We start from the raw sequence: 23,819 nt of genomic DNA on the forward strand, positions 1-23,819 counted from the left end.
CTTTCTGGTAAAGAGTGTGCTATTAGCCACCAGAGACTCCATCGTTCCAGAGTTGTAGTTGGTCGTCAGCAGAATTTGAGGTGCTGCCATGTCAGCTGGTGGTCCGCCTTTGCTTTCTGAGCTCCTCGGACCTGTACGGACAGCCGCTGCCTTGGTGCCCTTGAATTTGGGATCCTTGCCTGATTTCCTTTGCTCCTCTGGCCTTTTCTTTCCCTCCTGCATTTGATCTGAATTAGGAATTTTTCAGTATTGCCTCAGACTTGCGGAGGAAGCTCGGTCCCAACCTTAGCCCTTCGTTTCAGGCTATACAGTTGCAGCAGGTCGCTCTGAAAAACCCACAGAAACCCCAGCGTGTGCAGGCCCTGGAGCGTTCCGGGGAGAACAGAGCTCTGTCTGCTCTCAGTGGGACAAGTCTGGACTGTTGTTGCTGTTTTTCCTGTTTTTTGCCTGTAAAGTAGCCATCCCAAAACATAGGAGTATCACACGGTAATGATTACTCAATAGGAATGACCCCCATTGAGGATCTGTTACGTGTCACACACGTTCTGGATCCTTCTTCTGGAAGGAATGTGAAGCCCAGAGAAGTGGAGTCAGTTTGCCAAAGGCCACAAAGCTAGAGGAAGGGCAGCTCAGACTCAGACTCATCTTTTGGACTCCTAATTCCGTGTTCTTTCTGTGAGCCCCCCACCCGAAAGGATGCTGCATCCCCTCCCCTGACCGACGAATGAGCAGGACACATGCAAGAACCAACCCGGGAACCACCGTAGGGAGGGTCGTTAATCCCAGAGAGACATTTAGATGAATCTCTGCCAAATGACCACCCCTGGGACCTGGGGTGATGATCTGTAATTTGACGGGCTTAACATCTCATGGACACGTGGGCCTGCTTCCTGCAGGTATTTTGAAGGCGGCGTCTCATCTGTCTACCTCTGGGATCTGGATCATGGTTTTGCTGGAGTGATCCTCATAAAGAAGGCTGGAGATGGATCAAAGAAGATCAAAGGCTGCTGGGACTCCATCCACGTGGTGGAAGTGCAGGTACAGCTCCCACCCCCACCCCCCGCCTGCAGCTGGCAGCCCAAACGGTGCGGCCTGTTCCCTAGCAGGTGCTTCTTGATGGGGATATGTCGTGACGTATAAACCCCTGCTGATTCCTAAAAGTGCCCACAGCCATGTGGATAAAGATAAGTCAGGATCACAGTAGTCATTGATGAAAAAGATCCCCAAAGAACTTGGGTACAGTGACCGCAGATTCGGCCCCTTTAAAAACCATTTGGGATTCTATAAGGTCATGTCATGGTGACGTGTTAGGAAGGGACGTGTTAGAATGACCTGAATTCAGGGGCCATTCGGGCTCTCCTCAGCTCAGGGTTGTGCCCAAGGCTCTGATCTCTGTCTCTTCCTACAGGAGAAGTCCAGCGGTCGCACCGCCCATTACAAGCTGACCTCCACGGTGATGCTGTGGCTGCAGACCAACAAATCTGGCTCTGGCACCATGAACCTCGGCGGCAGCCTTACTAGACAGGTAGAGTGGTCAGTGCCCCCGGCTGCAGCCCCAGGGCTGGCCGTGTGTGGAGATGAGTGAGCAGCTGCCCCACAGAGGGTCCTGGGGCAGCCCCTGTGCCTGACGTGATCTCCCCACAGGCCTGTCCGTGTTTCCCGACATTCAGTCATGGGAGGTTTTACTTGGGATCAAGGTGTTTATGTTAAGATGCTCCCGTGGCGTCTAGGGCATTGCCGCTGGCAACATTTTAGAATGCGTTACTTTCTCAGTTGTGGCTTAGATGATGTATTAGGGCTCTTGGTTGCAGGTGACGGAAGTAACTCCCACTGACTTAAGCGAAAATGGAAATGGGTCAGCTCACCTAAGTGTGACGTTCCGACATCGTTCAGCCCGCCCGGGTCTAAGACACGAATGATGTGGGCAGGACTCTGGATCTCCGTGCGGGGGCTCCTGGCAGCCTCTGGCCATCCTGGGGGAGAGCCTCTCTCGCAGAGCAGGTCTGCCGTGTAACCCCAGGAACGTCTCACTGGCGGGTCGGGTTACTTGTCCTGGACAGAATCACTTCCTGACGCTAGGGTCATGTGACTACCCATGGTCGAGGAGACGAACAGGGGTGTGGGTGTTGATTTCCTAGAGTGAAATCAGGCAGCTTTCTCACAGTCGAGAGAGGGCTGGGTGTGGGCAGCCGGCAGCCACTGGACAATGGAGAGGTGCTTTCTGCAGCGAGAATGGATGGCCGTGATCTGTGGATGGGGGTGGGCAGTGAGGAGTGACGGCAGCCAGGGGGTCAGCCTAGGGGCTTGGCAGCAGGCTGCTGGGGGATAGTAGCCAGGGTCCCCAAAAGGAGAGAAAGGACTGAAAAAGAAGCTACAGGGATCCAGAAGAGGGAGAGCCTGTTAAGCCTCCAAGCGGGTTTACCGGCCTCCCCAGGCAGGTGTCCTGTGGTACACACCTGCTCTCTGCTCAGCTCTGGCCCCCGCAGCAGTGCTCCAGGGATGCAGGGGTGCAACGGAATGATAGTCACTGGCATCCTCTACTATGCACCCCAGCAGGGCACTTTTCAAAACTCAAGAGTATTCGTTCACCTCATACAGAAAAAATGGGTGTCTGGTCAAAGCAGTCCAAAGACTGCTTGAGTCACAGGGTCTTGACGTGGGAAGAGTTCAGAGGTCATCTCCCAACCTGACAGGACAGTTTGTGCCGCTCTGCTCGGGTGGGACCAGGGAGCTCGCTGCCTTGGGGGATAGCCCGTTCCTTTTACATCAGTCTCCATAAAAAGAGGCATCCAGCATGGGCCGCGCGCCGCTCTGCAGGCACCGCACAGGCGTGCAGGCTACACGGCCCCCCACTGGCTCCCCACCCCACCTCTTTTCCCACGAGCTGTTGACGGTCCAGGGATTTCCCCTTCTGTTCTTGTGCAGTCGATCTTTCTTAAAATGAGGTTTTACATGCGAACTCACGTTTTGGTTTTTGTCCATTCTGCCAGGGACAGATAATGTCGAATCTCGGTTTTGGTCATCCAGGTGTTAGCTGTTCCTTCCGGCTTTCTTCCTTGCACATTAACTAAGATGACTCTGTCTTCGTATTAGTTCAAGGCCAAGTTTGGAGCCCTCCAGCCTGGCTACCAAAGACTTCCGTAGTGGGGAGGCATCAGTCTGATAACCGTCTTTCTAGGGCACTGGTCTTCCGGGTGAGCTTGTCCAGCTCTGATTCACCGCCTAAGCAGGGCTTCGCATTTCCAGATAGATGCCATTTGAGCCACCTGTGGTTGAACACCGCCTGCCGTTTCCCAGCCGGCTCCCTGCCCTGCAGGACCAGGGGACTGCAGGCTTGGCCGTGGCTTCTCTCTCCTCGCCCTCAGGGCTCAGTGTGTGTCTGCACTTCAGGCTCCTCTGATGTGGCGAGAAGCATTGCTTTGCTCTGTTTCCCACCTCTCTGGTCCTGAACGGCCCGGCCAGGCAGGAGGGCTCTCCTGAGAGCCTCTGCTCTGCAGCTGGAGGGAACCTTCCTGCCCACAGTCTAGTCCAGGAGGGACCAGCGTCAGCACCGCGGAAGAGCTTGTCAGAAATGCAGAGAGCTTGGGGCCCTACCCAGACCCACCAAATCAGGATCTAAAGTTCACAAAATTCTCCAGGTAATTTATGTGCACATTAAAACTTGACGAGTGCTACTCTTTGGGGTTTTGTACCTAATTCCATCTTGGGGGGCGACTCCCCATGCCACCAGCAAGCAGTACTCCAGACGCCAGCAGGGTGTCCTACAATTCACCTACGAGCCTGACACTCTACCCGGAGATAGCATCAGATCCCACAGGTTCAGGGCTCAGTCCCACAAGACTGCCTGCCCTCCTCCCTCCCCTGAGACACACCTTCCAATGCTAGTGGGGAGTCCAGGTTGTCCCCTGTGCTTCTGACCTACTGGCTACAAATCAGAGGTTCCCATGACCCCCTACTTGGGTTCGATTAATTTGCTAGAGCTGCTCACAGAACTCGGGAAACCCGTTTACTCATTAGATTGCAGATTTATTCCAAGGGACATTTAAAGGTTACGAATCAACAGCCAGATGGAGAGATCCACGGGGCGAGGTCTCAAACGAAGGAGCTTCGTTCTCATGGAGTTTTGGGGCCCCTGGAAGCATTTTGGTTCCCCAGCCTGGAAGCTGATTCCCGTCTTTCGTGGGGTTTTGTGGAGACTTCATTACATAGGCGTGATGATTAACTCACTAGCAGTTGGTGATTGATTCAGCCCCCAGCCCTTCTCCCCTGCCTGGAAATAGAGATAGGACTAAAAGTTCCACTCCTCTATTTATGGTTGGTTCCCCTGGCAACCAGCCCCCATGCTTAGGTACTTTCCAGAAGCCACCTCATTAACGTAAACCCAGTTGTGGTGGAAAGGGGCTTGTTATGAGTGACAAGGCACCCATTTCACCTTTATGGCCCCGAAGCGATTGATTTCAGGAACTGAGGACAAGAGACCAAGTATAACAAAAGATGCTCCCATTGCTCTTATCGCCCAGGAAATTCCAAGGGTTTGGGAGCTGTGAGCCCGGAACCATGGATAAAGAGCAGATGTACGTGAGAAATGTATTTTGGTCATCCGAATGACCAAACTGTGTATTTCTTATAAATCACAGTATCACAGCTGCTGTGTGCCTTTCTCTTGCCCATCTTTGGCTTAGGTGTCATGAGCAGCCCATCTTCAAGGTGCCCCTTCCAGGTGTGTGAGGTGAGCTGGGAGCTTGGACTGGAAGGTGCCGCCTCCCCTGGAGGAGACTTGTCTTCACTTCTGCTTCACGTGCTGCTTGAAGCTTCTGAGCAGGTTGAAGACCCTCGTTTAAGAGTCCTGTTTAGGACTTTTAACAGCCCCACCCCAAGGGAAGGCCTTAACCCTGTGCTGGTGCAGGGCAGTGGTGTCTTCGTGTGACAGGAAGAGGAAGCACAGACAGGTGGCTTGGCCTGAGTCTCCTGTGAGACTTGGCCTCAGAGAAGCCGCTGCTGGCTGCAGTGCAGCACCCTCAGAAGGGCCTCAGGAGGGAGCCTTCCTTGGCAGAGGTGACCGTTGCCATCCTCATCCTGGGAGTGCCTGACTTCATGAGGGTTCCTTTTAATATCAAAATGGCTTTTCAGTAAGATAATAATTATGCTTTTCATAACCATTAATTTTTTAATGTGGCAGGAAGGATAAATTTAGTAGCTCTTTTAAGTGCAGTCACAGAAGCATCTCCGTGCACTTGAACAGTAGAAGCGCAAGGCAGGTGCCTGGGCCGCGTGTCGGAGCCTCACACTCTCCGTGCAGAACCTGCACCACCTCTGCCGTGTCACGGGGCCTGGAGCCGCAGGGGATCTCGGGGGTCCCCTTCTCTGGCCTCTGGGCAGAGCTGTCCCCACACCGTCCCAGAGGCTAGTGCTCACTGGGCAGAGACCATCCTTTTGCATGGAAATGGGCCCTCGTCTTCCAGGAACCGCTGACCAGGGAGGGGCCGCCAGACCCCAGGCAGCTGGCTCCCTCGCAGCCGTCCTCCCCGACACCCTGCCACCTGGGGAGTGGTGGAAAGTCCTAAACCCGTATCCGGAAACTGTTTCCTGCATCACTTACCGCTCCAAACTGTTTATAACTCCACCCGGTTTACAGTGACCTGGACAAATATTTAATCCTCAGCCTTCCTAATAGTTTAGATCAGAGCTGCCAGCCCACGGCCAGGGTCTGGGCTTGCTGTGCGCAGCACCCGCTGCCAAGCCAAACGCAGGCCTGCGGAGCAGCCGTCCTCAGAGCAGCGCGCGGGCCGCGGGCCTGTTGGATCGCCTGTGCTCTTGGGCTTTCATGAGGAAATTGATGCTTCTGTCATCATCCTCGCGGCCGGTCGCATAACTCATCTGAGGTGCATTAAATCTGGGGCTGGTTTCCAAAGTAAGTAACTGCAAAAGGAGGGGCAGGGAAGCAATGAGGGTGGCAAATCTAAGTTAATGATGTGTAGCTTCTGCGCATACAGGGGAAATGAGGGTTGCGGGTTTAGCTGTTTGTCCCAGATGAGCCTTGGGAAAACATCTCTGGTTCTCTTGGATGGGAGGCGAAGGGGTTCCAGGAAAGCTTAGCAGATCAGTGATCCAGAGTGAACACGTGTGGTAATGTGGGCTGTCTCTGTTGATTGGGTTGTCAACAGCATAGTGATCGCTCCCATTTAGCAGGTGAGCAAACTGAGGTTTAGGCTATTAAGTAATTTGCTGTGGTGATTTACCTAAGTAGCAGGCAGAGCTGGGATGTGAACCCAGATTTGTCTGCCTAGAAGAAAAGAAAGCTGCATTCTGCAGCACTGCATTTTTTTGGTCTTAATCTGTCCCGTATCTGTAGGCCTGGCATTTAAGAGATGCTCAGTAAGCATTTGCACAGAAATGCGTTGAGCAGTCAGGACACTGCCCTGCGGGCGCCCAGGAGCACTCCCTTGGCAGCCCCTCGAGCAGCGTGGGCAGCGGCAGTGGGCCAGTGGCCCCAGAAACAGGCCCTGTGGCGAGTGGGGCCAGAACCACGGAGTCCAGTGGAGGCGCCAGGCCTCCCTGGAGTGTGCTCAGCAGCGCCACATTTTGGGTGCCTCTTGCAGGAACCCAAGTGACCACATGAGACGCCTTCACCACCAGAGCTAGTGCGGAGGGTTTTAAGATTTTTTAAGTAGTCAACTGATCTGATCAGATTTGTGACTTCAAAGGATGGCCCCAGCGGTGGCTGCAGTGACTAGCCCGTGGCCGGGTGGTCAGTGAAGGAGCCTCAAGGCAGGAAATAACGAGGAAGGGCAGAGGCAGGAGGAGTAGAGGAGGGACGGGTTGGAGACGTCTTGGGGTGACCCCAGGGTGTGAGCGCTGGGCTCAGGTGGGTCTTCCTCGCTCGAGTTCCTCCAGTAAGCTGTACTTGCTGTGACCCAGGCGTAATGGCAGCTCCACACTCACTTGCACACTCACACCTTCCCACGTGTGTCAGGAGGGAAGGGGCCATCTCACCAGGCCCCGACCCTGGCAGCCATCCTAGCCAGCGGTCAGGTGCGCCCAGCCAGGCCGAGGGCTCCCAGCTCTCCCGTTTCCATCCAGCTCATACTGGCCACCCCGCAGCTGCATAGGCCGGGGCCACCCCTCCCTGGCACGATGCCCAGGGCTCCCCCACTTTCCTGCTTCCTGTGCCTGTCCTGGGAAGGGCCATGGCTTGGGCTTGGCGGAATTTCCCTCCAGGAGTCCCTTTCCCTGGCTCCCCAGGCTTTGCCTCCATCTTCTCCTCTCTCAAGGCCCCCTCACCGCCTTTTTTTTTTTTGGGCTGTGTTGGGTCTTCGTTGCTGCACGTGGGCTTTCTCTAGGTGTGGCGAGCGGGGCTACTCTTCGTTGCGGTGCGCAGGCTTCTCATTACGGTGGCTTCTCTTGTTGCGGAGCACGGGCTCTAGGCACGCGGGCTTCAGTAGCTGTGGCTCGCGGGCTCTAGAGCGCAGGCTCAGTAGTTGTGGCGCATAGGCTTCATTGCTCCGCAGCATGTGGGATCTTCATGGACCAGGGATCGAGCCCGTGTCCCCTGCATTGGCAGGCGGATTCTTAACCACTGCACCACCAGGGAAGCCCCTCTCACTGACTTTCTTACCGCTCTTGGTAAATGTACTGGAGCTACATTTCACACCTCATTGTGACCTGGGCTGTGGAGATGCCCCAGGGGCTCAGACCAAGGCGCCCTCACCCATCTCCTCCACTCCGGCCTTTTGTCCACCCTCCCCCCCGCCCCCCGCCAAAAGACGTCTCTTAGGGACGTCCCTGGAAAGCAAGCAGAGAAAGTGTTTTGGCAGATCCCTGCAGCTGTGGGAGGCAAGGTGAGTGCCGTCTTCACAGAGGCTCATCACGGCCAATCCTTGAGGGCAGGAGGGCGGCAGCTGCCACCTGGGCCCCGGTGGGAAGGCTGCTTTCCGCAGGCCAAGTACCAACGCGCTGAAAAGGAAGTTGCACTGAGAGGTCACTTCTATGTGACAGCTGGAGGCGTGGGAAAGAGGCAAGACTGCGAATCTCGGGAAAGAGATCCAAGGTTTCCAGTCTGGGGCCGGGCGCTGCAGATGTTCATTTGACATCTTTTTCCGACTAAATATTTAGAAGCAGAGGTGGAATGTCCTGTGGAGCTGGGATGTGAGGGCGGACACTCGGAAGGCGAGCTCTCCCCCCGGCTCAGCACCGGGCTCCCTTGTGATGTATCTTCGAGCAGTGAAACTCCAGCTGAGGCACCTGCCCGCGTGTTAATGCAGGGAAATCCTCTTTGACTCGCGCTTGGCAGTCAGGCAAGGCGGCATGTTGCAGGGGGAAGAGCCCATGGCCTTCCCTCCAGATGTGGGGAACAGAGGGGTCCGGGCCAAACTCGGGGTGGCTCAGGGAGAACTTTCTCACCCGGGGAGGCCCAGCTCCAGGTGCTCCCTTGTTCCCTGAGGTTCCTGGGTTCAGGGGTGGAGAGGCTTGAGTGGCGTGGCTTCTAGGGATGCTTTGGTGTACATCCGGTGACCTGGGGCGGAATGACCCAGCCTGTTCGAGAGAGAAAGCTGGTGTGAGGCTGCCTCCCTGTGCCCATCCCCCGCTAGGAAGGTCGGGCAGGCGAGGAACGAGGAACAGAGCAGACATCCGAAAAAAGGGAAGGGTTGGGGGAAGGCAGGCGGGTGAGGCAGGGATGAAACTGCTTGGAATTTCTGAGCCCTGGACTGCGGTTTGTCCTTGAGTTTTCCGGTAAAGAACGTGGGTGACGTTGAGAAAATGGAGCAATCTCCTGGAAGAAAACAGGTTTTGGAATCCTCTAGACCTTGGTTCAGATCCTAGCCCAGTCTCTTTCCAGCTGTGCGACCTGGACAAACCACTTCCCTTCTCTGAAATTCAGCACTTTCACCATCGAGCTTAATAATGCCCATTTGGAAAGATGGTTGTAGAGCAGAAATAAAAAAACATTTTGACACATGGGTTATGCCCAATGAATAATAGCTGTTAACTGCTACTACCACCTGTCGCGCAAGCAGAGACTTTTCCATCTTCTAGAATGTATACAGTTTTAGGCTCAGTTAAATTTTTCCTAAACTGGGCAAACCGAACCTTCCTTGAGAGGCTGTCTGACCGCTGTCTGACCACTGTCTTCTGGCTTGACAGCATGTTACATCCTGGCCTCACAGCTGCGCTCTGACCCGGAGTCCAGCCCAGTTACTAGGAGGAGCCAGGCCGGGGAGAGTCCCGGGAGCGGAGCTGCCGTTCAGCAGGCGCCGTTCTGGGCCTGGTGCACATATTAGGTTCTCCGGTGCAGTGCAGAGGCAAGGAAGGCCCTCGCCCCCCAGGGCTCCAGAGCAGCAGCCGTTAGACGGGGCTGGCTTCCTGCAGGTCCCCACCCTCCAGGCTCTGCTCACTGCAAAGTGCCGCACGGCACTGCTCACGTTTTCCCTTTTGAGGAAAATGGCCTGCTTTCTACACACTCACCCGTGTCCTCCACGTCGCCGGGCCACGGAGAGGAGCAGAGGTGCTTGATGGGGACAGGCGGGCTGCGCTCTGACTCCAGACTCTGTTGGAACCACCTTGTGGAACATCTGTGCGACCACAGCACATGAAAATGTTCTCCTCTGGCATCCCCTCTATAAGGATGTAATAATACCTGCGGTGCAAAAGTAGTTCTGTTTTTGGCAGATCAACTTTGCCAGCGAGCTGACCCTGACCAGGTGTGAAGGGAGTCGGCAGGGTGCGGGCAGGGGGGCCGTGGAGGCATGTCTGTGTGCCGGGCCTCTGCCCCGACCCCGGCCCACCCTCTTCCTTCCCTTCCCCTGGCCCTGCTGGGTGTTTGCCTTGGGCTCAGATTCCCTGCCTCAAGCTTCGTGGCCCCTTGTGTCCTCCCTGGTAGTCGGTCTGCTCCTGGGGGAGGCTCACCCGCCCTGGCCCCCATGCCCAGACCTCTTTTATCTCTGAGCGCCCAGCATTTCCAGCCTTTTCCTTTGTTGGAGGATGGCTCTTGATTCTGAAGCAGAGATGATACCCAAGAGGTCGGATATCTGATGTGACTTTGCTTCCCTGATGGCCCTGAGCCCTTTGCCGCCAGTTCTGGCCTCAACTTTGCGTGGTTGGTGCGCATTTAAAATGGGGCCCTCACTGAGCTTCAGAGCCTCACTGCTTCCCTGGGGTTGCCAGGAGTCTGCCGTCTGCGTGGAGCTGGGGAGGCAGAGAGGCCAGTTTGTGGAAGGACATAATTCATTTGGGTCAGACGCCCCCCCCCGCAGGCCTCTCCTTGCCCGGAAGAGCAGCCCTGAGCTGCCGTCTGGCCGGGCACAGAAACCTCTTCCACGTGGGAGGAGAGGACACTCAGTGCCAGCGTGTCGGTGTCCAAAAATGCACTGGTGGCGCAGTGGTTGAGAGTCCGCCTGCCAATGCAGGGGACACGGGTTTGTGCCCCGGTCCGGGAAGATCCCACATGCCGCGGAGCGGCTGGGCCCGTGAGTCATGGCCGCTGAGCCTGCGCGTCCGGAGCCTGTGCTCCGCAACGGGAGAGGCCACAGCAGTGAGAGGCCCGCGTACCAGAAAAAAAGAATGGGTAGGCAAGCGCCGTCCTTCCTCAGGGCGGAGTGCGGTCCCAGCCCCTGTTCAACATGCACACGCTCCAGTCGTCGTGGCCGCAGGGTTTTGCTCAGGGCCCAGCATGTCCCACAAACGCCACGGCGCTGCCCAGGGTGGGGTGCTCATCCACCTGAAACGGTGGGGTGTGACTTCACTTTGAAGTTCATGGGCACGCTCACCTCCTGTTTTGTGTCAACCCCTGAGCGAGACTCCCCAGGATCATTGGCCAGAGTGCCCGGGGTGGCTCAGGGCCCGGTGTTGGGGGCAGAGCAGCCGATCATTTTAGCATCTCACTCAGTCTCTCCTGTTCGGCCAGCCCTCAGCCAAACGGTCTTGCCAGAACCAGGCGTCTTCACTCTCAGACTTAGTCTCCTGACTTTGAAAGGGCCTTGCAAGGCTGTGGGTTCCAGACCATCTCTCTACTCCAGATCCCCCTCTTGTAGCATCTTGACAAATGGCCGCCCCGTTTCTCCCCAGACACCTGCAGGGACCCAGGGCTCATTGCTCTGTGAGCAGATGCAGATATAATAACAGAGAGCTCCATCGCCCCTTGGCAATGACATGGATTGCCGGACATGCCCCTGCTGGACAGCCTGGCCCTCAGAGCATGGCCAGGACCTCCCGAGTCTTTCCCCTCCCGGCCTGAGATATCCAAATTCTTTCCCATTTCTTGGGGTCAGGGTGTTCAGACCTTTTAAGCAGAAGGACTCCAGTTCGCCCACGGCTCTCTGAAAACCCAGACTGCATCCAGCCCTGTGGACGTGGCTGGGCTGGGACGGAACGGGGGGCCCTCCCTCAGCAAGTGACGCAGCCTCGCCCCTGCAGCTTCGTTGCGTGATGGGGGGCGCGTCGCCCCTGAGCTGGGCTCTTGTAATATAGTTTCCTTTTGGTCCCGTCACATTCTTGTCCAGCTTGAATTCACCTAAAACCCACAAGTCTCTTCACTGGGCTTGTTCCTCATTTTGTTCTTGGTGAGATTAGTGTTTGAGCCAAAGCAGGTGGTTTGCGTTTGCCCTGGTGAAGGCAGTCAGCGCGCTGGGGCTGGAGGAGCAGAGCTGCGGGCTCAGGCGGGGCTGTCACCTGGGCAGAGCACCTGACACCTTTAAGCTTTGGCTTCCTCGGCTTTAAAGTGGTTCTTAGGAGGACCAGGTGGAGTGAGGTCGCTGCCGCCAGGGAGTGCTGTGCTCTGCAGCTGACCCGTGTCTCGGGGTCTCATCACCTCCACCCTTGATGCTGGCAATAGGATCCCATGAACCCTCTGCGCTGTGCCTTTCTTTAAGTCCTGGACAAACAGGTAGACCCAGGGCCAGGTAGAGAATCGTGCGAGATGCCCTGGAGGCCACCCTGGGAACATGAGCGGGCTGTCGTCCAGCCTCGGCCACAGGATCTTGGATGGGAACCTGCCACAGTGATGTGAGCTTAGAGGAGCCCTCTGTTCTTCAGCCCAGCGTCCCCATCTCAGTAGGAAATTGGAGAGGCTCGCAGCAGATCGTGTTCATAGCGAGCCCGTGCTGGCTCCTGGAGTATCTGATTTGAAAGTGTGCCAGCAGATGATTTTTTTTAACGGTCCCATCAAAAACTGTTGTCTGGGTCAGTGTCCAGCCAGTGTTTAATCTCCAACTCCACCCTTCCTTCTGTTACGGAAGTGGGGTCAGCCTCTGCCCTCCGCCAGTGTGCTGGCACCTCTGAAATGTGCCGTAACTTCTCAGGGATGTCTCTGTCACAGAATCGGATTTTTCTGACCCTGAAACTTAATCATTTAAAGCGACTTGGTTCTCTCCTACCATCTGCGGCTTTGTCTCCCTCCTAACTGGGTCTTTTCTACCTTTCCCAGCCTGGAAGTCACTCTCCCTAATGGGTAAGAGAAGTAAAAGCAGGTGAGACAGGGCAGAGGCCTTTAGCCTCCGAACAGACGCACCCCAAGCATCTGCCCCGTTCTTCCGGTGCTGAAGGTAGTTAACCTTCCACCTTTGCTCTGCTGTTTTCACTAGTCTGAATTCACTTTGAGCTCTCGTCTTCCTGATCCAGTTCCTGTCTTCTCATGCTGTTTCTTGGTTGCCTATTTCAGCTTCCAGATTTTTTGGTATTTTTTTAAACTTTGTATTTTATATTGGAGTATAGCTGATTAACAGCGTTGTGATAGTTCCGGGTGCACAGCAAAGCGACTCAACCATACGTACACATGTATCCATTCTCCCCCAGACTGCCTCAGCTTCCAGATTTTATTTCAGTAACAGTGGTGAGGGACTTCCCTGGTGGTCCAGTGGTAAAGAATCCACTTTACAATGCAGGGGACGCGGGTTCAATCCCCGGTCAGGGAACTAAGATCCCACATGCCGTGGGGCAACTAAGCCCGCACGCTGCAACTACTGAGCTCACGCACCTCAACTAGAGAGCCTGCGTGCCGCTAACTACAGAGCCCACCCGCCCTGGAGCCTGCTCACACCACAACTAGAGAGAAGCCCGCATGCTGCAACTGAGACCCGATGCAGCCAAAAATAAATTAATGAATTAATAATAAATAAATCTTTCTAAATAAATAAATAACAGTGGTGACCGTAGCTACACTTCCACTCGGTTTAAACAGCGTTTATGCACTTAGCACTCTGCTAGGCACCTGTGAAGTGTAAAACAGGTACATACATCTGCCCTTAAGGAATGTATAATCTTGTGAGGGAAGTAAGCCTTAAACATAGGGTGGAAGTTGGGGGAGAGCTCCGCGTGCGTCATGACTCAGCGCTCGTGTCAGGGTCATCAGTGCCTTCTCCCCTCTCTGCCCCCTTTCCTTTTAATACCCAGAGATCAGAGTACTGATCACTGGGCCGGAACTGGCTCGCTGGGTCCCACCTCCTCTTAAACCCCCTCTGTCGTAACCAGGGATGCGGATTGAGATTCTCTTGTTCAAGTTCCACACGGTCACTCGGCCGGCCCTGCAGCCTCACACAGTAGAAGGAATGTAGGCTTGGAAGTAAGCATGGCTTTGACCCAGGCTCTGCTGTCACTCCCTGTGTGACCTTGGGCAGGTCACCCCATCTGTCTGAGCCTCGGAGTCTCCGGACACCCGGGTTGCCGGTCCCTCCCTCCATAGCTGCCACACAGGCACGGCAGCGGCACGGCACTTTGGGGGCTCATCTGCGACGTCAGGCCCCAAGCTGAGCCTGTGCCTGGCAGGGGTGGTCACCTGCGCCCTCCCTGCTGTGGGCTGTGGAGGTGGAGGTGGGGTGTGCTCCACAAGGGCGGAGCAAGACTCTGCCCTGGAAGCGGGGCCTCGGGGCTTCTGCGGGCCGGACTGTCTGCGACCTGAAACTTGGGTTGCTTTGTGCTGGGGCTCCCTCACTGGAAAAGTGGCCTTCAACCCCCGCCAGCCGGCCCCGGGCCTGCCAGCAGGGAGAACAGGCCCTGGGCCCTCACCCGGCTCTCTGACCTAGAGGAACATTCTGTCTCTTTGCAGATGGAGAAGGATGAAACCGTGAGCGACTGCTCCCCGCACATAGCCAACATCGGGCGCCTGGTCGAGGTGAGTGGGCCTCCTGCTGCCGCGGTTCGCCTCCACCGCATGGGACGTTCGCCCCTGGAGCCCGGCTGCCGGGCTCCCTTGCTGCTCCCTCGCAGCTCCACGGCAGCCAGCAGTGCATTTCTCATGTTTTGCCCTGGCCTAGTGTTTCCTGAGCCTTCTGACTGGGACGTAAGCAGGGCCCAGCTCCAGAGGCACCCTTTCTACTGTCCCCCAAACACATGCACCCTGAAGACTCAGCTCGGGAGGCCCTAAGTCCTGTCTCCCCCCGTCCAGTGGGTGCGAGCGGAGACCTGAGCTCAGACGGGAAGCAGATCCCGGGAACACCAGTGGGCTCTGGAGGGGGACTTGAGCTACACCTCAGCTCCCCCTTCCCCACGCCACCTGGAAGAAGGGGGTGCTCTCCAGCTGCACGGGGTTGTTCACAGAGCTGGGGGGAGGGCTGGCGGGTGGTTGAGTGGGGTGGGCCAGCTCCCAGTGAGGGTCAGCCTGGGACACCGGGACTTGGTACTGGCGTCCTGGGCGCCAGGATGGGGAGGCGCTCAGGGCACACACTCACGTGCCTCCACCCTGCGGTCACAGCGGGGACTGCAGGGGCGCGGGCGGGAGGAGGGAGGGCGTTCCCGTCAGTCTCACGGGCCTCCTTTTCCAGGACATGGAAAATAAAATCAGAAGTACGCTGAATGAGATCTACTTTGGAAAAACAAAGGACATCGTTAATGGGCTAAGGTAATGTACCCCAAAGCACGGGCTTTGGAACCAAAAAAGATGTGGATTTGAATCCTAGGTCACTGCTCAAGAGCTCTATGGCCTTGGGCCTCTGTTTCCTCCTTTGTAAACCAGGGCTGAGGTATCTATCCTCCTTATAGGGTTGTTAATGCAGGTTTTGCAAGGGTAGAGCCCGGCATACAGAGTGTGTACTCAGGATAGATGTGGGAATCAGAGTAGACTTGCACCATTTCTGTTTCCTGGGGCCCATTCACCTTAACAACATCGGTGCCCTTGTCCCTGGAGTCACCTCTCGGTCCCTCAGGCTGAGTCCCACCTAAAGAATCTGCCCGGCCCCTTTGGCTCCTGGGCCTGAGGATACCTCCAGATCAGACCCTAAGACGCAGGAGGGCATGACACCACCGGCCTCTGGTTGGCTGGTTTCCAGGGCAGCAGAGTGTCCCACAGAAAGAGCCCCCCGACCTGCTGCTTTCTGGAGAGGGACCCGCCACCCTGGGGTGCTCTCAGGGCTGTTGGCTGCCCCTCCCCCACGTCTTGTGCCCTCGGTTCTTCAGCGTCGGCCCCAGTGAAGGCCAGAGGGGGCTCAGGGGCTCGCTGGGTCCTCAAGGTCATGGTGGGCAGGGTAGGAGGCCAGAGCCCCTTTGGGGGGGCGGGTAGTGGAGGCCGCTGTGGAGTGCGACTGGCCTTGGAGTCGGGAGGCCGGGATCTCATGCAGCCTCTGTCAGCCAGAGCCGTGTGACCTTCGACCAGGGATGACTCCCAGTGGCCCTCCGGCCATCCAGGATCAGGGCTGCCGAAGGGAGGGGGTGGGATGGAGGCCGGTGTGCGGCCCTACACCACCACGCGGGTCCAGGGGCTAACGCTCTGCCCGTGGTTTCCTGTAATCCCCCACTGTGGACAGGAAGCAGCTCTGGTTTGTGAATCTGTCCAGGAGACACATGTTTTAGTCTTTCACTCATAGGGTTTTAAAAGATGGGCCCACTTTGGACTCATCATCTTTCTGATTTCCTCCCTGCCTGTGGGGAACGTGGTCTGGCCCCCAGTGGGTTTTATTCCACCCCCAGAGCATTGCTGTCCTCTGGCTGTTGAGCCTGGGGCCCCTGAGCCAGCCACACAGCCGCCTGGCCTGCAGGGTCCCCGGGCGTTGGCTGACAAATCGGAGAAGGCCGCGGAGAGCCTGGGGGCTGTGGCCTGAGCCCCTGAAAGCCGGACCGCCGCCCGCAGGAGCCCCGCGGCAGAGCCTCCCCACCACAGCCCCGAGCAGCAGCGGCCTCTCTCTGCCTGTGTGTGCCCAGCACGTCCTCTCAGCTGTCGCCCCTTGTGCTCCTGGGTCCCGTCCTCCCCTGCCGCTGCACTCACCTCTGCACACTCTCTGTAGATCTGTTGACGTTATCCCCGACAACCCCAAGTTCCTGCAGCTGCAGAGGGAGCTTTCCCAAGTGCTGACGCAGCGCCAGATCCACATCCAGCCTGATAATTAAGCCGCTCCAGGTACCCTGCCTGAGAGGCCTGAGCGCCGCCCCACTAAACAGGACTCACCAGCCGCCGGGCCCCGCCGGACCCTTAAACACCACTAACCCCGTGTCCGCCCGGCTGGGAGCAGCCCCTTAACGTGCACACTCGCCCCGCCCCGCGTTACACGGACCTGAATCACGTGTGCGGTGTGTGTGTGCTTTGCACTCTGGGCGGGGCCGCGTGTGAGGGCGGGCCGTCTGGGCTTCTGCCTCTGAGCAGGCCGGGCATCGCCGGGCATCACCGTCGCCTCTCCGGCAGGAGCCGCTCGCCTGCGCCGCTCCCAGTGGCCTCCCGCTTGGCCGGTGGCTTTGGCGGCCTCTCTGCTGTGTGTGTAGCCGGGGCTTCGCCAGCTGTCCACCAAGGATCCCAGAAGCCAGATGAGCCCCCCTTCTCTGTGGGAGATTGACTGGGGCTAGCCGACCTAAAAGGGGGCGGTGTATCGCCCTGAGTCTGAGGATGGAACACAGAGTGCGGTTGTAATCCCCGGGCCGGGCCTGGTACCCCCAAGACCGGGTGCCGCTGGAGCCGCCGGGACCGGCATAACCCTCTGCCCCTGGCGAGCTGCAGCTGTCCTCCTAAATTCCTTACGCCGATGGAGGGGCAGCAGTCTGGCTGTAGACGATGGCCAAGGACCATGACTTGAGCTAGTGACAGATACAGATGTGTGAAAGCAGTCAGCATCCCCGGAGAGGAGGAGGGAAACTGGTTTTAATAAGAGGCGTTTGGAAACCCAGCTGGGCAGGGCTGTAGGGCCTGGGCTTAGGGGCTTCTTCCCAGGCCCAGGGGCTGGACTCGGAGACCCTGACCCGGAAGAGGCCCAGTGGGGGGACAGAGGTGGGGCGCCTGTGCAACCAGGCGGAGCGGCTCTTCTGCAGCCGTGGGACCGCAGCACAGTCTGGTGTCTGTGTGTGCATCAGGCCTGGGGCGTCTGTCAGCCTCCAGCCTCATGCTCGGACCGTTACACTCCCATCAGAGCATTAAGAAAGCCCCTTTTAAGGCGTTCCATATGGTGCAGTTTCCTCTCCAGCCCCTCAGCTTTTAGGGTGGGTCTAGAATCTTCTGGATCCCTCACCTCGGCTAGTCCTGTGGCCACCCACTGGAGGCTTTCTGACATAGATCCCCTGCAGCAGTGGGCAGCCTGGCACCTTCTGTCCAGGACAGGCCCTCCTTCCCACCTCCAGGCATTGGTTCCGAGCTGCTTGGCAGTGACCTTCCCAAGCTCCTTTCCCTAAACGAGGGTCCTGTTCCTTGCACCTCCAGCCGTTCCAAGCCTGACCTCCTGTTCCTTACCTGGTTCTAACTCTGGAAATTTCTCCTTTGGGGGGTAGCGGGGGGGCTGGGTGCAGCCCAGGCCTGGCGTGCCCCTTCCCAGAAGAGCACCCAGTCGGGCCGGGGTGCCGTGGGAGCCACCACTCCGCCCACCGCATCCTCCCGCTGGGCAAGTTAGCCTCCCACTGGGAGCTTTCCAGAAGCCCGTGGTGGGCTGGCTGAGGTTTGCAGCCTGAGGGCCGCCAGGGCCGGTGCCTGAGCCTTCCTTTGGCCGTCGCAGAGCAGAGCAGAGCAGAGCAGAGCAAACACTCAGGAAAGTGTATTCAACAGCATCAACCAAAAATGTCAGCGTTTCTCATGGGAATTTTTGTAGCTGCGCATAGACTCTTTCAAAGCCTCGTCTCTGCCTCCTCCTTTACCATCTCAAGGGCACTTCCCATGACGTTTCCAGGACTCAGTAGCCAGAATTCCACGTGGGATGCTCCTGGGTCCTACTTCATTGCATTTCACCCATATTCGGTGGGGGGGGGATTATTTTTTGGTCTCTCCTTCCCATTCTGTTTCACGGCCAGTGCGTGTCAAGAGTGACATTCCCGTGGCTCCACAGCATTCCTGCAAGGTAGCCTTCCACTCTTTCTTTCCACTGCTTTGAAACTGTTAGGAAGTTTATCAATAGTTTAGTAAGTTCCTGGCTAACCCAGACATCGAGGAAATCTGACAAAGTGATCATTAAGGTCATTGCCAGGAGCATTTCTCTGAGCCTCAGTTTCCTCATCTGTAAATTGGGAATAATGCTCAGACCCCTCCAGAATGCTTGTGAGAGTGAAGTGTGCCTGAGAAGCACTCTGTAAACTGTACAACCTCTACAAAGGTTAGCTGTCGTTCGCTCAGTCTAACCTGTGCGTAAGTGCACTCCCGTGAACATTTCCCCACAAATTCAGGATTTGACAGCAGCGACCCAGGGCCACTTACCTGTCCCCTCCTGCCTCTTGAAGTTCAGGCTGAGGGATTTTCTTGGCCAAGTTAACAGCTGATGGTGCCTTGCAGCCGAAGCCTAAAAGTGCCTGCCCGCAGGTGCTGCCCAGGCAGTGGGCTCAGACGTCCGAGGTGCCGGTTCCTAATGCTTGCCGGGTGGCCAGCCCTGCACCCCGTGCTTTGTAACGGGGTCCTTATCTCTCGGCCTCTGGCCTGAGTCCACAGCTGGGCTGAAGCACAGACGGTCTCTGCTGTGGCGTGCTTGGAGGCCCACTTCTGATTCAGGCTGACATTGGGATCTGTGCCCCAGAGTCCAGGTCATGCCCAGCCTGGTGCAGAGGTGGGCCGTGGCCTCCCCCGCGGGGCCGGCCTCGGGCTCTGGACCCCTCTGCCCCCTCCGCACAGCTTGCAGCTCGCACTCCCAGAGGATGGGAAAGGGGGCACCCAGCCCAGTGACCCGGCCCCTCGCCCTGGACGCACCGGCAGGGCAGCCCTCGGCCCCTCGCCGCTGCACTCTTCCTGTTCAGCCTGCTAATGACAATTCTTCTCCCCGGACAGGTCTGTGCAGACTTTTGCAGACAAATCAAAACAAGAAGCTCTTAAGAACGACCTGGTGGAGGCTTTGAAGAGAAAGCAGCAGTGTTAAGCCTCTTCTTCCCAACTAACCGGACACGCTGCCGTGCGCTCACTAGATTCCTTTCTTAGAAACTCGTTTTCTGCTCCCTCCCTCGTCCCTTCCCTCCCCCCCCCAGGTCACACAACAACTTGCATCACCACTGCACAGCGCCATCTCTCCCTGAGAATAAACCCTATAAACACCCTTCTTGTCTCTGAGGCCTACTTCCCACCACATTTTGCTATCAAAACTCAGTATTTCCATAGAAACCATGTTTTCTGTTTGCCCCGGCCCCCCCCCCCGTCTCTCCACCACCACCCATTTATAGGCATAAAATACACTGTCTGTCTGCCTCCCTTCCCTCCCACCCTTTTGTTACATTGGTGTAAAAAATGTAAAACAAAAAAATTTTATGAAATAACTGTGGTGTGTGAAAGATAGAAGAAAAACTGGAAATCTGATTCCACGTGTGTTTGGGAGTTGCTTGGGGTTGGGGGTTGGCGGGGACAGGGGACAGCTCTGGGAGAAAGGAGAGGTGGCCCTCAGCGTCGTCCCGCACGCCTGGCCCCTGTCCCGCGGAGACCACACGGTGGGGGGCGGGGACCTGCGGACCGTCCTGCTCTTCTGGCCAGGTGCTTTTCTGTCAATTTTTATGGAATGCAAAAGGAGTTTTTGTTTTATTTTGTTTTTTTGTAAAGCTTAAAAAAAAATCTACATCTTATACTTGAGCTTCCATACTTAAAAAAAAAAAGGAAAAAAAGAACAAAAAAATAAATAAAAAGAAACTGGGATGCAGTTAGCACTGGCCTTGTGTTCTTTCTTGCCTGCCTTGCTGTCCAAGCATGTGTGAGCTCGGCTGGGAGGGCTGACCCCAGTGGGGGCGTGGGGCCCACGTGGTGAGCGAGCAGGGGGTCCTTGCGGATCTCCAGCGGCTTCTCTGGGCCCCCGCTCCGCGCAGACCCTGCCCCACCTGTCCTGAACAGCTGGGGCCATCCCATCATCAGGTGTGATGGGATGGGGGCTCTCCCCCACCTCCCCTTTCATTTCAGCAAACACCTGCTCTGCGCAGGCATGTCCACACTCGTCCCACGCCATCTTCACAGCCCTGGGTGACGTGGGCAAACAGGTTGGGGTTAACGTGCCCAAGGTCCCTCCGAGCTGTAGTCCGTGCTCTCCTAGCTGACACCAGGGCAGCTTGGCAGGGCAGTAGGGCCCACACCCCGGCGAAGCCCCTCTGGTTTGAGGTACCTGGGTCCCTGACACGCCTGTCCCCGAATCCTTGGGCCCAGCTCCTCTCTGCATGGTCTGATGAGAAAGTTCCCAGATGGGGCACATCTTTACTGAGTGCAGAGTACCACTGAGATAGAGACGGGGAACAGGAGAGACACCTGCGTGCAGTTCCTTTCAAGGACCTTCAGGTGGAGAAGATGAGGGAGGCGGACAGGTGAAGGCCGGAGCTCTGTCAGTGGACCCAGAGCCCTTCTCCAATGGAAATGACATCCTCGTGGTAGAGTGCTTGGCACAGATAAATGAGTTCATGTTTATCAGGTGTTCGATCACGTGACCAAAATAACAATTGGAAGCCAGAAATTGTGACTGTGATGTATGCCAGGCCTGATCTTACTCTTCTAAAATCTTCCATCACTGGAAGAGCCATCACTGCTGTCTTTTGCTGCTAAGTCAGGCCAGTGAGCTTAGGGACGCTGGGCCCTGAAACCGGGTTTCCTCAGTGAGGGGCAGCCGGACCCAAGTGGCAGAAGAGGAGTGTGTGCCCCTGGCTCGGGGCCACCTCCCAGCTGGTCCTTTCCCTGCTCTGTGGGACCCTCCGCCCGAGGGGTGGCGTAGGCCTTGTGGACCTGTTCACGGCCCCTCTTGCTTCTCTGGTGCCACCCCCTCCCCGCAGCCTCGGTGCAGTGTGGCCACGGCTTTCCCTCATCCCCACCGGGTGGCCCGCAATAGGCCAATTATGATGCGCTCTCTTGAGAGACTGATGCTGAAACAGTGCCATTTCATTCCCACCAGGAATGATTCCCGGGGCTGTAGTGCCTGTCCTGTCCTTCCAGACACCGATAGCTCACCTCTTAACCTTCCCTCCTGTGAGCCCACAGCCGGCCAAGAGCCTCTGCTGTTTGCTTAGCAAGTGGGCTTCTGCTCCTGGGAACCAGTGAGCCCTAAAGAGGCTGGAAGAAAAAGGGCACCTGTGTCCAGCATCTGCTGAGCCAGTCACTGGGCCTGGGGGCGGCCTTTGCTCTGAAGCCTCAGAACAAGCAGAGGCAGACAGCCTGCTCCCCCTGGGATATGCGGCCTGGAACTAAGATCACACATGCCATGAGTGGCAAAAAAAAAAAAAAAAAATCCCAGGTTCACTAAGTAACCAAGGGGACCCTGGGCTGGGAGGGCCTGGGGCTGGGCACTGAGGATGGGTCTGTGGGCCAGTCCTTCTTTGTAGATGCCACCTGCCTGCCCCCACCTTGAGGTGTGGGGTGCCCCAGGCATTTTCATAGACGGCATCTCATTCAATAGCTAACACGTAGACAAATACCATATGCTGTCACTCATATGTGGAATCTAACTTTTAAAAAGATGCAAATGAACTTATTTACAAAACAGACAAAGATATCGAAAACAAACTTAACAGTTACCAAAGGGGAGGAATAAATCAGGAGCTTGGGGTGAACATACACATACTACTATACATAAGACAGATAACCAACAAGGACCTACTGTATAACACGGGGAACTCTATTCAGTGTTCTGTGAAAACGTATATGAGAAAAGAATCTAAAAAAAGAATGTACATGTATAACAATCACTTTGCTGTACCCCTGAAACTAACAACATTGTAAACCAACTATACTCCAATAAAATTAAAATTTAAAAAAAAAAAAATAGCTAAGGGACTTCCCTGGTGGCACAGTGGTTAGGAATCCGCCTGCCAATGCAGGGGACACGGGTTCAAGCCCTGGTCCAGGAAGATCCCACGTGCCGCGGAGCAACTAAGCCCGTGCGCCACAACTACTGAGCCTGTGCTCTAGAGCCTGCGAGTCACAACTGCTGAGCCCACACACCCCTAGCCCGTGCTCTTCAACAAGAGAGGTCACCGCAATGAGAAGCCCACGCACCACAACGAAGAACAGCCCCCGTTCACCGCAACTAGAGAAAAGCCCACATGCAGCAACAAAGACCCAACACAGCCAAATAAATAAATTAACTAAAAAATAAAAATAAAATAAAAATAGCTGACATGTAAAGCCGCCAAGGCAGGGATCTTTGGGGGTGACTGGCCCAGCCTCCTGCTCCCCGTGTGGGTCCCGAGGGAGTAATCCTCCTGGACCAGTTACCAGGGCAACTGGTAAGTGCAGAGCCTGGGCCTGAAACCAAAATGCTAGGTCCACTCTTCAGGCGGGAGGAAGGTTCTCATCCCTTCAGGCCACACCTAGCGGTGAAGGCCCTACCAACGCTTGCCTGCAGCCAGGGGAGAAAGGCAGTCCACCCAGGACCTTGCACCTCAGGGACCCCACCAGCCGGTAAGCACGGCCCAGTCCGGACAGTGGAATTGACTGATGGTCACACTGGCCCTTCTGCTCTTTGGGAGGAACACGGGGAGGGTCCCAGTATTGGTGGACACGCTGATGAGCCTTCACCCGGCACGACAGGCTTGCGAGCCTGTCCTGTTTACCCACTGCCACGACGTCCTCCATCGGGCAGGGCGTGCCAGTGTCTCCCCCATCGGACTGGGGCTTTCATGAGGAGGAAGGAACCACAGCTCTCGGCAGACTGGCTGGCGCCTGCCAGCAAGAGCCATCACCCCATTACCCCCACCAGGGCAGGGGCTGTGACAGCTCGTTCTTTCTTCCCCACCCAGCTCGAGCCCAGGCCCACACCTGGGTTCACACTGCCAAGCTGAGCCCCCAGGTCCTCAGGCCGGGAGGGCACTCAGCCAGGTCACGGCCCTGGGTAGAGCCAGATTCTGGCTGCAAAGGGCACTGAGCCAGCTGGGGCGGGCGTGGGCCCTGGGGGTGGGAGGCACCATTCGGAACAGTGGGGAGGGGGCCTGAGCACAGCAGGGTTGCGCCGCCCCCAGGACAAGGGTGAGGCTGGACGGCACCCGGCCTGAAGCCCTGGACCCCCCGCCAAGGGCGGAGGCAGGGATGGGACTCCGAGGGCCGGGTGTGGGATGGCCCCCGCAGCTGAGGGACCTCATGTGGATAGAACAGCTGCCACTCGTAGCTGGGGGACCTTGGGGAAGCTGCTTAGTTCCTCAGAGCCTGTTTTCCCATCTGTCACGTGGCTGTGATGACTGCACCTGCGCCACCTACCGCAGTGGGGGTTGTGGGGACCGAGCGAGGGTACAGCCCAGCCCCGCCCCGCACACAGCAAGTGCTCAATAAACGTCAGCTGCAGGCCAGGTGACACCCAGGGTTCTGCAGGCCCGCCCAGGACAGGGCTGAGGCGCTGCACCCCACTCGCCCCACTGCCCAACTGAACCTCAGAGGCGCCCCCCTCCCTGGCCTCCCCAGACCCCCATTCCCTCCTCCTCTTCCCCCAACCAAACCAGGTCACCTGCTGTGAGCGCTGGTGGCTGGCCCTGCCCCCACCATCCTGTCCTCACTCCAG

General features: G+C 56.9%; 1 protein-coding gene across 2 annotated transcripts in view; it reads left to right on the forward strand.

Annotated features, from left to right (window-relative positions):
- Positions 1-19,997, forward strand: part of CAPZB (capping actin protein of muscle Z-line subunit beta) — a gene marked incomplete at its 3' end in the record, with an annotated part of 135,299 nt that extends 115,302 nt beyond the window's left edge. The window contains exons 5-9 of one of the 2 annotated variants that reach the window (XM_082832302.1): positions 897-1,038; positions 1,409-1,525; positions 14,036-14,101; positions 14,751-14,827; positions 19,145-19,997. In XM_082832302.1, coding sequence (XP_082688428.1) covers positions 897-1,038; positions 1,409-1,525; positions 14,036-14,101; positions 14,751-14,827; positions 19,145-19,232 — 490 coding nt within the window. Of the gene's footprint in view, positions 1-896; positions 1,039-1,408; positions 1,526-14,035; positions 14,102-14,750; positions 14,828-16,205; positions 16,309-19,144 lie in introns of those variants that run through there. The other variant, XM_082832301.1, reaches the window with a different exon arrangement.
- Between the last annotated feature and the right edge of the window lie 3,822 nt (positions 19,998-23,819).

The sequence above is a fragment of the Leucopleurus acutus genome, assembly GCF_964270905.1.
Source record: "Leucopleurus acutus genome assembly, chromosome: 2".
Lineage (NCBI taxonomy): Eukaryota > Metazoa > Chordata > Mammalia > Artiodactyla > Delphinidae > Leucopleurus > Leucopleurus acutus.